General features: G+C 38.5%; 1 protein-coding gene across 4 annotated transcripts in view; it reads right to left on the minus strand.

Moving 5' to 3' along the window:
• Positions 1–4,777: 4,777 nt before the first annotated feature.
• Positions 4,778–17,046, minus strand: part of HECW2 (HECT, C2 and WW domain containing E3 ubiquitin protein ligase 2) — a 173,625-nt gene continuing 161,356 nt past the window's right edge. For all 4 annotated transcript variants that reach the window (XM_087734507.1, XM_087734506.1, XM_087734508.1 and 1 more), the window contains 5 exons: positions 16,304–16,450; positions 15,537–15,651; positions 14,683–14,768; positions 13,185–13,297; positions 4,778–7,519 (listed from right to left, as the gene is read on the minus strand). In XM_087734507.1, the coding sequence (XP_087590633.1) occupies positions 7,408–7,519; positions 13,185–13,297; positions 14,683–14,768; positions 15,537–15,651; positions 16,304–16,450 (573 nt within the window). In that variant the 3' untranslated portion in view covers positions 4,778–7,407. The remainder of the gene's footprint in view (positions 7,520–13,184; positions 13,298–14,682; positions 14,769–15,536; positions 15,652–16,303; positions 16,451–17,046) is intronic.

A 17,046-nucleotide genomic window follows, 5' to 3' on the forward strand; every position in this document is an offset into this window, starting at 1 on the left:
TGGCCTATCGCATTTAAAATGAAAGTCACCTTCGATAGTGGTGATTTAACTTCTTATCGGATACTATTTCTCTTGCCAAATGCAGCTAGTAATAAATACAATAATTATTTGTACAAACAATAAGAGTAAAGAGGACTTCCAGACACCACCTTTATTTTATTTAGGAGCCTTCATTTTCCTGAGAGTAGTCCAAATAAAAAAAAAAAAAACAACCCAAAACCAATAAAGCAAGAAAAACCAACACAGAAGTTCTCTGATTGTGTACTTTAGCTTTTCAAAACTTGGGTAAAATATGTCTTGCAGTGGCAGTAAGACTAATGTATTTCAGGAGAAATAGACGTTTTTCCTGGGTACGTTATCACAGTCTAATTTTCAAGCAAAAAGTACCCCCTTTTGTATACCCAGTGGTCAGCACAGGTCACTGTCCTGCTCCCTGTTTGCGAAGTGTAGTCCTTTTTCTGTCCCTACTCTTTCAGTCTTGTCTTCTCTCTAGCACTATTCCATGGTTGCATTTTGTATGCTCTATCTGCTGCGTGGAACTGCCGTATCTTACCATTACAGCACCTACAATTACATTCCTTCCTTAGCCTTATTTATGAGGTTTCAGAGATTTATTTGCTTATTCATACAGTAATCTATTTTAAAATTAACCAGCTCCAGTGTCTGACTGCAGTCAGCATGGCAATCAGATATGACGTCTCAGCAAAATCTTCTTTTATTGACCTGATTTATACTGCTAGATGAGTATTTCTAACTATAAAAATTGTAATCCTCATTTTAAATGAGAGGTGCCAAATAGTCCGCAGAGTATGTCAGGCGCTGCTTGTATTGCAGTTAACAGGCAGTGCAGATATGAGCGAGCTTTTGGAAGAAACCAGTTCAAGGGCTGTATGACAAAGCCTCCATCTGTGGAAGGTACAGTCCTCACGAAGGTAATAAATCACCTGCTGCTGTGATTTCTGGATCAGCACTCACCTGCCTCACTACATGAGCTACTCACCCTTCCAGCCAACAGCCTGAAGCAGCCCACGGGGGCTCAGAAATTCTGGCGATAGAAAACATTGCAAGAAAAATCCCCTGCCTCATTATTAATTTTGCAAAACCAAAATGAAAGGACATTTTACGCTTGGATACCTACTCAGCTGTTTTCCAAAAAACTTTCATGACTATTTTTCTTAAAGCGCTCACGATTGACGTGTCAGAATAACCATGATCCTGTTGACTCTCTGGACTGAAGGGAGCTGCTCTTGTTGCAAAGGAGACCAGTTTAATTCTTGATGAAAAAATAAACAACCCCCCTCCGATAGTATAGCTACAGTCAGTGTAGGTGGTCAGCAATTGTCTCGGTGATTGTAGGATTCTGTGCAATTAAAAGGGAGAGGACGGCTGGCCTTCAGAAGGCAGCCCAGAATAAGGGAGACCAGAGTCCTGTGGAGTTTTGTAGGTCTGTACATTTAAAAGCTGATTACATTGGTGTCAGCACGAAACTATGTTAAATTAGTGGAACAATATACCTCCTGAGTGCTTAGCAAAAGCCCTCTGAGTAGACGAGGTTTCTTCTAGTAGGGGCTGAGTGAGAAGTTTCTGCAAGTTATAAAAAAGAAGACTGAAAAACAAACCAGAATTTTCATTATTCAGACATTTTTGAAGGGAGGATTGAAAGAAGCATAGCTCAGCTCCCTTTCGCATTCACCATAACTTTAAGAGATTTGTCAGAATACATCTGTAGTTAAATTTTTATTATTGTTGTTCAGCAATGTAATCTGACTGCATTTGGTACATAAAAGAAACAAATTCAAAATTCCAATTATTGACTTAGAAAGGGGCTAATCAATGAGTGTAAGTAATTATTTCACATAGCCCTCAAGAGATATTTTAATTGCATTTTGAATACATACAGATACTACAACGGACTGTAACCATTCCAGAGGCGTCCCTGACTGTCATCCTTTTACCTACGGTCAGGAGGAGCCTTTCTAAGCAGTGACCAGGAGGTCAGTATAATGTCACTGATATTAAATAGAACTCTCAAATTAAACACGAGTTTACCTTAAAATACCTATAGCATAACATGGCTCTGAGCAAAGCTTATGAAGTAGAGGCCTAAATGAAGTTTCAACTTGAACAATACCTTTCTTTACAGTAAAATTATTTTAGAAAATACTAAAATGTTTGAATAAAAAACTTCATAGCAATGAACATTTAAAATAGTAGCCTAATGCTGAAACTAGTCAGTCTGAAACTGAACAGAAGCATTATGAAGCTCGTGGTCTATTTGAAAGAGATGCAAAACATAAACACAAACTGTGAAAACTGTTCATATGGTCAGCTTTATAATTTTGCACACTGCTAATAAAAATGGCTTGTAAAAAGGTTTTTAGTTTTACTAGCTTTACAATAAGGTGGTCCTTTTTCCCTACAATAGTGTACCTCATGTATATTTATTTTTTCAGCAAATTCAGCCCCCTAAACTCTTTTTTTACTGTAAAATATTTAGGCAAAAAGTTAGACTAGTCCAACAGCAGCCACTGTGGCTGCACTAATAAAATTGTAAAGGATTTTTTTTACTTGCAATTGGTGAGCTAGGCAGCCCGTAACATTTCTGCAGTTCTGATTTGGACTGCATAATTGAGCCAAAACACAAACAGTTTAAGAAGCCAGGTTTGAGTAACTATTCTGAAATTTTGCTTGTTCAGTTTGCTTGCCTGGGGAGGAAAGGATGAGAAGGCGAAACAGCAGCAGTGGCTGAGTATCAATACTGTAAGGTTAACGTTAAAGCTGAGTCTGTAATCTTACAACTGGAGACCAAACTTATCGCTCAATTCCCATTAGTGCTAACAGGAACAAATTACCCCTCCACGTAAAAACAACAGCAAGAAAAACATAACTACTAGTATAATTTAATACAAATATTTTTCATTTGCTGAAAAGAATTAACTTGCTTTATGCTATGGGAAATGAACTTATACAGGCTGTTCAAACACAGCTGCCGCAGATTCCCCTTTTGTGAATAAGATTTCCCTCAGTCCAGACAGTGTGCTTGCGAGTATCTCCATAAACCTCTGCAGCTACCACTATAGAAATTCAGTAAACATCTGCAATTAATACTGCTGAGATTACATTTAGCAACCAGATGATACCATTACAAATGCTTCAGAAGGAAGCTTTTTTTTTAAAAAAAAAAAACAAAAAAAACTTTTAAAAGGATCAAAAATACATAAGAAGCCACAAAATTCTTTTCTTTCCTATAATTTTAAACTGAGCAAACTACCAGTCCGGTGCTCTGCCAGTTTAACTCATGCCAGAAACTTTGTCTGATGTCCTGCCAGCATGCTGCTGCCCAGATTTTCAGTTTCCCCAAAGATTACATATATTCGCCATACATGACCCGAGGTTAACCGCTTCAATGTGGAGGATATGTGGTGCCCAGCAGGCCTGTGTACACGGATGGATTTCACCCTGGATAGTCTCTAAGTCATATTAACACCTTTTTATGGTAGGTTCACAACAAGGATAATGAAAATTATGTTTAAAAGCAAAAAAGGCAATTATTTGATCAATACTAAAGAAAAACAGCAGGCAGGCAATGGGAGAAAGGGTTTGCTTCTGGTCAGCAGAACTGTGCGTTAAATTGGATTTTATTTTGGATTGAAAGAAGGCTCTCCCGTGTTACCCTGCAAGATGCTGCTGATGGTGTGACAGAGGTAGGAGACGGCCGTCTCCTGCCTGCTGTGAGCAAAACCACCGCCTCCCTAACTGCTGCTGGCTTGCGCATGTTGAACCGGTAACTGCTTGCTACAGGAGGTGCCGCGTTGTGTGATGTCATTGATTACAAGCTTTTCTGGTGTATTTAGGAGTGTTATGGTTAAACTGACTGCTAGCAGTGGCAAGCGAGCAAAGCGCACCTCTGCTTGGCCAGGATGCTGGGACCTGGAAGAGGTGGGCCTGGCCCTGGGGCGCCCGGGACAAAGGCCGCTCGCAGGAACCGTGCTGCCTGCCCAGCCAGGGGGGCTGCAAGGACCTGCTGGCTGCTTTTTGGCTAGCAATGCATGACTCCGCTTCCCGGCAGAGAAGGAAACATGGGCAGCTTCCCAGCCAGACTCTGTCTGATGGAGATGCTGCAGGTTAAGTTAGTATGAGCTGTCATCACACTGTAGCTGAAGGGAATCTTTTGTCTACTTCAGGTGGACTGGCTTTTTTTCCTTCCCTAAATGCAAAGCTCCTTACCATCATCTGGAAAAGTTCTGACGAGATACAGAGCTTTCAGAAAGGCTTCTCAGTATGTATCTGGACCCTCTTGCCTGCCACAGCACGTCATAAGCAAAAGCACCATGGTCACCTGTTGCAGTCATCTGCAGGACGTGAAAGTTGCCTTTCACTTGGGACATGTTTAACGGGAACGGCTTCCCACACTGAAAGGACAATATTCCACGCAGTAGCCAGGAGATGTGGGTATTTAAGAAAGCTCAGGCTTCTTTTGCTATGCTCTTTCCCTGCTCATCCCTTCAGAGCAGCAGCATCACTTACATCAACACAAAGAGGCAGCCAAGTGCTCAGGGCACCCTAGGTAGCCATATCTGGGCAAACTCCTCACCGCTTTCAAACAGCATTTTTCTAGAGTCCCCTGGGCGATGTTGGCAGCAAAGGAGGAAGCGGCAGCTTCTCCTCAGCCTCCCTCAGTCTTAATGCTACAGGGATTCCAGATTTTTTTTTTTTTTTAACTGACAGCTGCCCCACTGGTGACCCTATTATGTCTTTACAGAATACCAGATCATCATGACTGATTTCAATTATTTATAAATGCATAAATACAGAACAAATGTGTGCAGTAAATATATATAAATAAAAACTGACAAGATGCATTTATTGTTTTCGATTTGTACAAAAGCATAACTTAACAGGCAGACTAGTATAAACTTACTTTGTGCCAAATATTTAAACTTTTCATTCCAAAGAGTTTCTGGTTCAAAACTTGTAGATACAGTTTCCACCTGGGAAATCTCCTTTTTAGACCACAGATAACACAGTATTGTAAAATCAAAATTCTGCAGTCCTTAACCAAGCAAAAGTTGCACTCTGCTTTGAGTGCCAGAGTTTTAGCTACTCAGTGAACGGATCATATGAAACATGAGCCATGCTGGAGTGACCTGATGAAAAGTCAGTTTGCCTACTGCTCATTCGTGTTCTGAAAAAAGATGTGCATTAGGATCTGTGACATGCAATCTTAGCAAAGACTGATAAACGTGTAAAAATAGGGTGACATGTTTGGATTTTTCTTTGCTACTTCATACCAGCCAGAAGTAGCGTAAGAAAACCTATGTTACTTAAGCGAGTCCCAGATGTCATGCAGAAGCTCAATTATTCCTGAAATAAAAGAATGCTTTCACTCTGATTTTGCAAGTGGCTTTTTTCCTTTGCACAGGTAACATTTTCTCAGTAAGCCTGAACGGTTTTCTCAGTCTTTGCTGCCACCGCCCCAGCTGCACTTGCCTTCCGACTTGGAGGGTGGAGTGGCAGTCTCTGCTGATGACATCTCCATAGATGTTCACCTCCGTTGGAAAAAACCTCCCACAAGAACAAGCAGGATACCTCCCTGAGATGCCCTTCCAGGAGTCTCCAAAGTGAGAACGTTACTTCAAAAGCTACTTTTCTCACTGAACAGGGCTTGCTGTGCTTCAGTGCTATCAAGAGGGCTAGTGCAAAGCTAGATTCATGTTCTTGTCATCCAGTATCCAAGTGCAACTTCCTGGAATTTGAAAATGTGGTGGATGCACTGCGTGAGAGCAGCTGTACAAGAAACAGTGCGCAGCTGCACAAGTGTTCCACAAGAGCATCTGGAGGAAAGTACCAAAAATAGATGCGAGCAAGCCTCGTGTATTTCAGCAAAATTAAGCATAAAGAAACTGGTGTCCATGCAGTGTTTGATATGCCATAAAAACTCTTTCAAATAACATTTGATAAGAAACTATTTATCAGTGAAAATGCAAGCTTAGACACTATGAACAGTTTACATCTTGTAGGTGTTCACTGATATGGGACAGTGGCATTATGACCAGTGGCTCAGCTTAAAGTAGGTTACTCATGGGTTTCCAAATGAGCTAGTGTTTTATGGTACTGTACAAATAAAAAGTTGTGGGGAGCATATGAAATATCTGTATTAAACTCCACTGCATTAAGTTATCCAATACATGAAAAATGACCCAGATGCATTTAAAATAAATGCATATTACAATATCACATATAGTATTATAAAATTATTACTTATGTGCACAGTCCTGATATCTATAGACATGGCACCGTGAAGAAAGCCTGGTTCCTAAGCATTTTTACAGATACTTGATAGTGATGCAATTTGCTATCAGTCAGATCATAATGTCCCTTCAACTTTGGTACATTCAGTGCAAAATATTTTTGGGAGTTTTTTACTCTTATAAAAATAAAAGGCATTTTTTTCCCTTGAGAGTGCTTAAAGAATAAACACTAGCAGAATGTCTGTTCAAGCATGGAACGTGACAGAAACAGAAAGAGCGTTTTAGTTTGCTTGTTTCCTGTTTACACTCTAAGAAACATAATATAATGAACCTATAAAAATAAACAGAAGTCACTGTGTTAGGGTTTTTTTTCCTGATATGCTGTGATAAATTGCTAGTCATCTTAAAATAGTTTCCATGCAGTATAAAGCATAAAATCAGTCTTATTAAGTTCATTGTAACAGCTCATCTTTTGTTGTACACACCACTGGCAAACACATTTCCACAAACCTCCTTAACGCAAGCAGTTGTTGTTACATCCTTCGTTGCTGACTTTCCTTCCGAGTCACTTCTGCCCCGGGAACTTGAGCTCTATGGTGCACACTACGCAGCCACTTGTAGTCTTAGGTAAAGCAGGTACTGGATATGCTATTATAACATATGGCACAAAGTAATGTACTTTCATGAATTAAAAAAAAAAAAAATCTATTGCATGGTTTGTTTTTTTTTATAATTTACTGGGTAGGTAAGGGGCTGAATGATTTCACATTTTGACTTGAATTTTCTATTCAACAACTTTGATGAAATCCAGTTTTCGGGTGCATATCAGTTTCGCAGTAGCCAGGCTGATCACAACATGGGATCACGTTTCTTCTTTGCTCAGAACATAAACTTATGAAGTTTGGCCATCCTGAAAAACCATGGATTGCGAGACTTGGTTTTCCCTGCACATCAGGCACGCTCTAGTTTCACTGTAGAGAATTCTGCCACTTACACAATGATTTTTAATTGCTTCATAAGCTCTTTCATGGAACCTCATTATTTGAGTTGCACCGTGAAACAATTTTCCTCTAGGAAATCTAATACAAATGTTCATTCATTCCTCGAGAAGACAGATCCACAAAAGTCCAATGAGCTGGGCACTGTGGTTTGTGTATCACTCAAGTCCAAAAGTACTTGTCTCTTCAACTGCTGTCAACAGTTTTTCATATAACATAGAGAATGATGGATAAGGGGGAAGGTCCAGACGATTGAAACAAGTGTGAGCCCTGAGGGGGGGAAAAAAAAGAGGAGGTGAAGAAGTACATTATTTAAAAAGTTCAAAAGAGAACACACAGACTGGTATGCGCTTGTGTAGAGATGGGCAGATAGTATTCTTTCAGAAGACTTTGTTCTGTCAAATGATGTTTTCCAATTCAACAGGTAGTGAGGTTTAATCTACTTTTTTCTAATTAAAATAAGCCAGTAAGAAGCATTTATGAAGATCTTTAGAAACACACGGACAGCCCAAAAGGCGTGGGATAAATTTTATCTGTTAAATGGGCATGAGAAAAGAATGATGTAACATGGTACAATTCAAATAGTCCGTTCTGAAATCTTGGCTTTAAATGTATCTTCTGAGAAGTAGTATTTTTTTCTGTACTGATGATACTTTAATACTGTATTTGTAATCATAAACAAGATATTTCAGTACACTGAATATGCATAAGGTATTAGATTTGATGAAATAGTAAAAGATGCTCTAGATATACAGGAAACAATCCCACAGTAGTAAAGGACAGACAAATTAGATGCTCTTCCTTCTATATTTCCTTGGCATATGGATTGTCTTTCTCGGGAAGCTACTGCTTGTGCTGATGTACGCTATGTACGTATCTGGCCCTGCAAGCCAATGACCTTTAGAATAATACTTGTTGTAATTACAGAAAACTATGCATGTACCTCTAGCATACCATCCTGCTTTCTTATGAGGACAACCACATAGTTTATTTCTCAGTTTCCAAAGTCCATCCACCTAATTTTTTTTGACAGACTTAGAACTGACTCTCAAAACCTCTTCCAGGGAATGAGAAAGGAGATAATAAAGGTTTCTCCTCTTAGTAGAATAATGGATATCATTGTCTGACCTCAGGGCAGGCTAAGGACAATACTTTCTAAAACACGGTAGTGGATGAGCCTGCTCTAGTGACATAGACAGCGTAACTATTAATGTGATGGGTTCTTGAAGAAGAAACGATGTGAAGAGCAGCTGGAGGAGGCGTCTTTTCTGCTTTGAACCAAAGCCTCACTTCAGACTGATTTTAGAGGATGAAAACCTTTTTGTAGTTTGGCAGGTCTCTGTAAAATTGTAAAAATTTACAAATACTGTATTCTTTTGCAATAAAACACAGAGTTGTTTAAATACAATCCAGCTGAAAAACAAACTTTTCCTGCAGTGACCTGCCCTTCATCGGTATGACCCATATTGTGTAAATGTGTAACATAATGTCAATGGAAGGATTGAGCAAGCTCCCTCCTTGCAGCAAATGCAACTCATTTAACCTAACCACCCCCAGAAATCTGAGTGTCTACAAGACCTGTACTGAGCTGTCTCTGAGCCAGAAAGTGCTGCCTTCCACGGGAGCAAATTCATTAGTGGCCACTTTAAGCGGCTCTCAGCTCCCAACTATGGGGATGGAACATGAAGTGAAGTGGGTTAATCGCGTTTGTTAAAAACATAAGAGTCCATTACAAACCCTCACTGAAGGTGAAACACTCACTCAGTTACAGCCTTAGTGTCGTAAAAATATCAGGCTGAAGAAACGTATACACTGTACAGAAGGTCACACTATTACTATAAACACAGTCCAAACATCAAATATGCAATCACTTAAGAAAGCATTGAATTTTGCACCCTCCCCAAACACAGTATGCCTAGAAGTACAGTGCTAGTCCATGCTGTATAGCAGAGAGGCATTTCCCCACCCTGTATTCCAGGGGCCTGGTAAAATTCCTCCACCCTTCCATCCCTCTAAGGCTCCTGGAGGAAAGCTTTCTTTGTACTCCTCGTTGGCCTTTCCAAAAACCTTTCAAAGTCATATCTGTGATACAGATTAAATTATTATTGCATTTCCTGCACTTAAAAAAAAAAAATAAAAATCCCTTTTGAAGAAAGAGCCTGGTTTAGACCCAGCAGCAAATGGGCCACTGGAACTCGGTGACCCTTGGGTTCAGTGCAGAGTGTGAAAGAGTCTCAGGCAATTAGCAGTCTAACCACATGCCTCTGCGGCATGGGGCTGACAGCCACTCATTAGAACTATGGATCATGCCGTGTGGGCCGTAAAACCACAAATTATAAAAGACATAATATGTAATTAGCAAGGGATTCATTACAAACTGGCTTAATAGTAAGCCGGCATGTTGTTTACATTTATTAAGAGAACTAGGTTTTATCTTAATTCTGAGGGCAACTTCGAAAATGCAATCACCTACTTTGGAAAACCAAGTCATTAAAAAAGACAAAATCTTAACATCTTTGTCTTCTGAGGGAATGCATGCCTTTCTCACCCTAGCAAGCAACTTTGTAAGTCTTCAAGAAGAAAGTTGTTTTTTTTTTTCCTCTGGACAGTATTTTCTCATTCCAACATTTCAAACCACGTGGGCACTAACTGTTCATCTTCCTGGACTCACATTTTATGACAACATGAAAAACCACCTTGGTTCCTGAAGTCTAGATTCCCAATTAATACCCCCTTCATTTTGATTACAGTAGCAAAATAGAGTGACATAGGGTTAAAATCCTGCAGTTGGACTTTACTACTATTTGCAAGTGAATCATCACATGCACGTATATATAATGTACAGCAATGAGCGTGGACCCAATTTCTCAGCCTGTAAGTGAACTGAAAGAGTAACAGTCCCTCCACCGATATAGTGTAATCTACAACACAGTGCAAAAGAAGGAAGTAGAAGTGATATCAGGGATAGCAATAGTTAAGCTAAACCTGTAATAATCTTTTCAGGGCCTTTTACATGCTAGTGACTTATTAGTGTAAAAGACAGTGATATAAGTTAGGCAACCTGACATGTGCCTCATAGAAATCTCACTATTTTGATTCAGCAGAACTGATTACACAGCAGTCAGAACAGCAGGTAAATATCTAGTGAATACTTTTGTGTTTACATTCACAGCTGCTTAGACCACAATCACATACCTAAGTAACTACGTTAGTTACCTTCTGTGTCTCAAAATCAGGAAGAAGAGATGGGGACGGGCATTCCTCTCTGTTTTCAGCAGTGCAGTAGTTTTTTTAGAAACAGAGGAAGAAAAGTCCACTGACTTGTTGAGTCCTAGCTTTTGCCACCCTCACACCAAGTTTTATCAAATTTCACAAGCACTCCCACTGAAATCAAAAGGGCAATTTGCAAAGTATAACACTGCTACGAGTGAGTGACGGTGCCTTAACACAAATGCTTTAGTTATCTGAGAATCAGTAAGAGTCACAGAGTCCTAGGGCAGCATTCTCAGCAGATCCAGCAATGTGTTTACACTCGCAGAGCTTATTTGGAAACCTCTTGGAAGTTTGCTACTTGGGGTTGTTGTTAACAATGTCTTACCTTCAAGACAGCACTACTTGGTGTTTGCACAGTAAGTCTTTGAAGTTGGTGGGAGGCAGGCTGAAGGTACGCTGCACACAGGAACTAGATATGTAAAAATGCAGATACTGCTTTCTGCTTAGGGCTTAGCCCATTTAAGCATAAACATGAAAGATCGTTTATTTTTTATGAGATCAGGGTTCCATGTATGAATGCCAGGAATTGCCAGCTCATGATAACTGTAGATGTTTCTCATATGCAGTTGTTTTTATTTTAACAAAATGTGTTGTTGGTTTATTTTAATTCTCACACTTGTACGTTAAAAACTATCCACAGAGACAAAAAATCAAATGTTTCCTCACCAAGGGAATCATAAATGAAATTTCAAGGGCATGATACCTTCTCCTAAATGTGAAGAAGTTGGCATTTCCCCTACACTTGCTGAACACCTTATGGTAGCAAAGATTCTCGACACGTTTCTCCATGTTGCACTACAGGAAGCAGTTCTATTCTGCAGTTTATTACAACCAGCGCTCTACGTAACCTTTCCAGAGGAACTTCTGAGCATCCTGTTCTGGCACGTCCTGAATTTTCCATGCTGCAAGGTGTGCTTGTTAGCACCAGGAATTCCAGTATTAAAGAATATATGGAAAAACTCCCACATTCTCTTTTCTTACTTAAACTCACAAGAAAATCTTATATTTTGAAGTCAGAAATTATTTTTTAAAAATCAAAGCTTTTTCTTTTTAAATAGAATCAAAGCTAGTCCGTAGGTCAATCATAATCAAACTACAAAGTAGACTTACTGGGGTACAAGGTATTGCTAGGCCCCCCAAAGATATTAGAGTGTTTGATTTGAAATAGCAATTTCCAGAATTTGCTTATCTTTAATCCTCAGCTGTCTGGTTCTCATTTGTACTGTAAACTGGCAAGATGGCTTTGTTTAAAGGCCACCTGCTGTGTCTGTGGATTTCACAGTACCACTTCTGCATCTTTGACGTTCTCAGTGCGGTTCAAATGGTAGCCTGCAGGCAGGCACCAACCCAAGAAATGTCTCTGCCTCTGACTTTATGCTGGAGGAAAAAGCTAAGGGTTGTTGGTCAGAGAAACTCGCTGTGTGTCTGACAGACGCCTTGTGTCTAAAAAGAGACTTTGAATGCAAGTTATTCCTGAGGAATCTTGTTTAAGAGGAATGGACTAGGATTAGGGTTGAATTTCCTCCATGGATCAGTCCAGCCCAAAACTACCACCACAGGCTATAAGCAGCATACTAAAGCTGAAATCTGATTAAGTAGAGTTAGTTCACCCACACTCCACACACTAATCTGTATGTCTAACCACTGTTAACCCATTCTAGAAGCTACAGAATTACAGAACTGGATGAAAGGAAATCTTCCAGAAACATATCAGCCTGATCACAATGTAGAAAAGACTAGAACCTGTCATTTTTTATCAATGAAGCATCCATGCTAGAAGATGTTTCTTGCATGACCCGTATGTTATTAGTCTAGTCCTGGTATTGTTACCATGGACCTTTGAAAACAACTCTTTTTTTCCTGTCTTTACAAAATGGAAAATTTAGAAAAGTGACTTCCCCCCCGCATCGTACTCCTCCAAACCTGCCATTACCCAAATGGAAGGCTGCCTCTTGTCTGCAAGGGCTTGTACAACTCAACTCCTGCTTTCATATCTTAGACTCTCATATTGTTCCTTTACGCTCTTCACGTACTTCAATTGACCCTACTTGTTCTCTTGGAAATCTTCACCTTCTCTTATCCCTGTGCTGCCTCTTAAGTCAAATGACCCCCTCCTCAAAATACACCTCTTCTGCAGTTCATAACTTGCCTCTTCTGTATTTGTTAACGCTCTTGACATCAGACAGCATAGAAATTACATGACTAAACTATACTGTAAAGGCTGTGTGTGTTAATGCAAAAAGCCTGATATTAGTTTTTACTCAGACACAGTCACAAGTGCTATTTAATTTTAATTCATATTAATTTTTGCTCCTAAGCGATGAACTGCATGTTCAGGAAGTAAATACTTGCACATGTAATCAAATATAACAAAACCAAATTCTAATCAAAATATCGTTCCAATATAATTTTGCATTAAAAAAATACAATATGGATGTCAGCCACAGTTACACTGCCTTGTCCATCTTATGAGAACAAAATTGAGTTCAAAGAAAGATGGATGCATCGGACACTGGAACAATGGGGAAGGAAATTTTCATGTAAGGCATAGTATATTTGCATATTCAGTTAAAACTTGTTTATGTTTCTCAAACAGCTTATCTGTTATCCCGGTAACTGATATTCTGAAGTATCTCTCGCATTAATACACACACAGTTGTACCTTGGAAGAGCAGTGATCTTCCCCCACTTCTCTACACAGAACCTTCTTGGACCGTTGCTCCCCCGTAGAGAGGCAAATCCTTCGTAAGGTATGCTGGATGTGCCTGTAACAAACTGCCAGCACAAACAAAACATCACAGGTACTGGATACACAGATGGTGCAGGTTAGAAATTTATTTGTATCAGCATACCCACTGAAGTCCAAATGCTTATGTAAAAGCATTTACAGAATAAGGGAATTTGTGAGGCACAAGTAATAAATGCTACTGTAAACGGAGGATAAGGGAAAACAGACCATTTCCTGATAGGGCTCTAGAAGAGACAGCTTATCAGATTAATTTCCTTCAAAGGTTTCTCTTTCAAAGAGTAATTATGCTACATAAATACTGTAGCATAAAACACTATTGATATCAAGTTACTTAAACTTAGGCCTAAGTGAGTTCTTCCCTACTGTCTTTATTCTGTACTAAGAGGAACTAATAAAAAAGTGATAATGTATGATAATGGCTTCGTGTTATGCCTTTTTGGCTATGTGGATTTCAATATCTTTATAACCATTATTAAATACTGTAAGAAAAGGACTAAATTCTGAAGGTTAGGTAGAATGCCCGCTGACATTTGCTCTAATGTTGTCTGTTGAGCAGATTTAGTTAGAACCTATCATGAACAAACCAAACGTTTTTTGACAGATCAGAGGCTATTTAATTTTTACTGATCTGGATATGATAAAAACTTTTGACTAACAGATGTGATAGGAACATACAAGCAGACATCTCTATCTCTCCATCAAATGAGATGTCCCACACTGCTTTTTACAGACCTTTAAGTACTTAAACAGGTAAAAAAAGAAAATCCTTCATCATACTCATACAGGTAACTCAAGGATCAGATGCAAATTCTGAATTGTCTGAACCAGTGGATTTCATAATAGATCAAGAACATAGAATGGTTTGGGGTTGAGGTAACCTGAATTTAAAAAAATTAACTCAATAGTAAACCCACATGTATAAATATTCCTCTGTTGAGAGGTTTTTGTCCTTCATCAGCAGGATGACTGGATTCTGCAGGCTGACTTAATGAAAATGGAATTGGACTGATTTTCAGGTTTTCATCATTATTTTCTAATTTGAGGCACTTCAACTTCCATCTAAGCTTTCTCCTTCATCAGCTGTACAAATACTATTAAAATTTCTACCTAATGATATAACCAATTACAGCTTTCCTTTTTTATCTTTACTAGTCTTAATGTACAAACAATAGTAAAGGATTATTGACATCAGATACTTTATCTTAAATGTATTTTTAACTTAGAAAGCTATAAAAATAGCTGTGAGCTTCAGTCACTTAAAATTATTACAATAAGTCTCTGAGAATTGTAAGGTTATTCCCATTAGGCAGCATCGCCATAATTTTTTGATGTCATAAGCCTGGATGGAAATAGTTCAGCATCTAATTTTAACATTGCAGACTATTTCTGCACAGATCAGCTGATTTCTTACCTGTAAAAGTCTTAGTCGTTGTTCATTGTTGAATCTTTCCACAGCAGCCCAGAACCACCGAATTACTATGTGATTGTCATGATAACCTGTTAAAACAAGAAGAGCCTTTATACTTTTAAGTGCTACAAAAGTGATTGACAGAATAGTTAGTAAGTTTTTCCTAGCTCAGCCCTAGTCATAACAATGCTGTAGCTCTTATCCAACTGCAGCAAAAGAAAGGAGGTGAGAGAAAACTACTCCTGAAATGATTAAAAATCTTAAAGGCAGAGAATTAATTTACTATGACAAAAAGGAGTGAAATCTCTTTTACAAGCATTTCTCCCGTTAATCAATCACTAACAGGAACGCCAGTTCTTGAAAAATTCCAGTGCTGTGGTGCTTTTTATATATCTGAAGCTACAAATGATGCTGCAACCATCTCTCTCAAAATAGTTGCCAAATCTTCCACTGTTCTCAAATTACCTCACCTGCCAGCCTGCAGTCACTGGGATTACTTCTAATTTCCTGTCATCTTTGAGAGTGGAAAAGAGGTACGTCCTACTAAGAATGGCTACCATTTCCATTTGTCTCCAGTGTCTGGGTGGTACTCTGCTAGTGTGCAGGTGAGCACAGTACTTTCTGTGGAAAAGACTGTTCTGTTATGCTGTCCAGACAAAACTAGTAAGGGAGAGCTGCATGGGGAAGCAATGAAGCAAACTAAAATGGACAAATTACCTTCTTGTAACGCAAACTTAACCACAGAAATTCAGAAGACACTAAAGACATATCTCATGGCATGGTTCTTTAGTGTCTTAGAAACTGGGTAATTCCAGGCCCCCCAACGCTGTCAGTGAACAATTCAAAATTAAGGTTACCTCCTCTATACTCTGTATTATTTCTCCAATCACTCAAGTCAATTTCTGCTGTTCCAGCTATAACCAGTTCCAGTTCTCTGGCGTCAAACACAGACACGAGCCTCGCATCAACCACCTGTGAAAGGAAATAAAATGCATAGCAGCATTTCTTCATTTACTGATTTTTGCCTCCCCATACAAGGCTTGTCTGCTACTAAGACATTTATCAGGTAACATTTCCCTCACGGATGGAAAGAATTAAGGTTTTTTTCTCTTTAAAGGCAAATAAATGGACTTCTTTTTCTTACACTGCAGTTCCATTCAATTTCATTAGAGGATCACAGTGATTGGGAGAAAATTTTATTGGCAAATAATATTGAATTATTTCAGGACAAATTAAGTTCAATACATTCAATTTAATTGTCCATGTTAAAACAGGTAAGAGAGAAATACCTTGAAATACACTCAGTCTACCATGTTTCACTGAGCACGGCATGCACACAAAACATCTTAAAGGCCCCCTGAAGAAACAGATGGGTCACTTTAACAAGCATTCATTGCTAATTATACAAATAGTGATCAATGGTATTTTCCAGTTTAAAGAAGATATATAACCATAGTGTTTAAGTCAATGACCAACAATGATTCTCCCCCCCAGATATCTGTAAGGGCATTTCTGATTATATATGTATCTGCTTTACAGGACTCTATTTGGGAAATGTATATGAGGACAAAAATATTTTGGGAGGATAAAGGAAGAAAGTAAATTTCATTTTGGAGTTTTTTACCTCATAGAAACCACGAACTAGACTTTCTGTTTGTTGTACAACTCCTCTCTCAATTCTCCATTTCACCATTCTTTCTATATATTCTTTCTTGTTCTTTTCAGTGACTGGGATGTTGGCACCTCCTGGCTTTAATTCCCGTTCTGTGATCTTAGGGGAAAAAAAAGACCAAGTGACAACACAGTATTATAAAGACAAAAGAAAGAACTATAATAATTTAAACTTTTAAGTTGAAGTAATTCCTCAAAAACACTAGCTAAGACTGCCTTTAGCAAACTGGAATATGTGAAACAAGAGAATATACAACAAACTTTTTTTTTTATAAAATCATATTTAAAATCCCATTTAGTCTGAAGAATCTTCATATTTATCATGAAGAATAAGCTGAGAAGAAGAAACAATCTTTACAGCGATTAAAGTAGTGAAGTCTTCTAAATAATATTGTAACAAAGATACTGTAATACCTTTGAATACTAACTCTTCTGCAATTAAATTCAGGTAAAGTACCTTCAGCAGAGCAATCAAAAATTTTGGTATTTTAGATAGTCTCCAGAAAATCTCCTTAACCAGAAAGACACGTTTGACTGGTTACAAATAATAATTCCTCCTTAGATTTCAACATTGTTTTCATCAACCAGATTTTTATAAAAAACAAGTTCAAATCAGCATGGAATGACAATCATTCTTCTGTCCAAATAAATATTCATTTAGCAGTAGAATGCACAAAGGACATTAAATTAAGAATC

This window comes from Nipponia nippon, unplaced genomic scaffold (genome assembly GCF_047370975.1).
Source record: "Nipponia nippon isolate SJK-2023a ecotype South Korea unplaced genomic scaffold, ASM4737097v1 scaffold_5, whole genome shotgun sequence".
Taxonomy (NCBI): Eukaryota; Metazoa; Chordata; class Aves; order Pelecaniformes; family Threskiornithidae; genus Nipponia; species Nipponia nippon.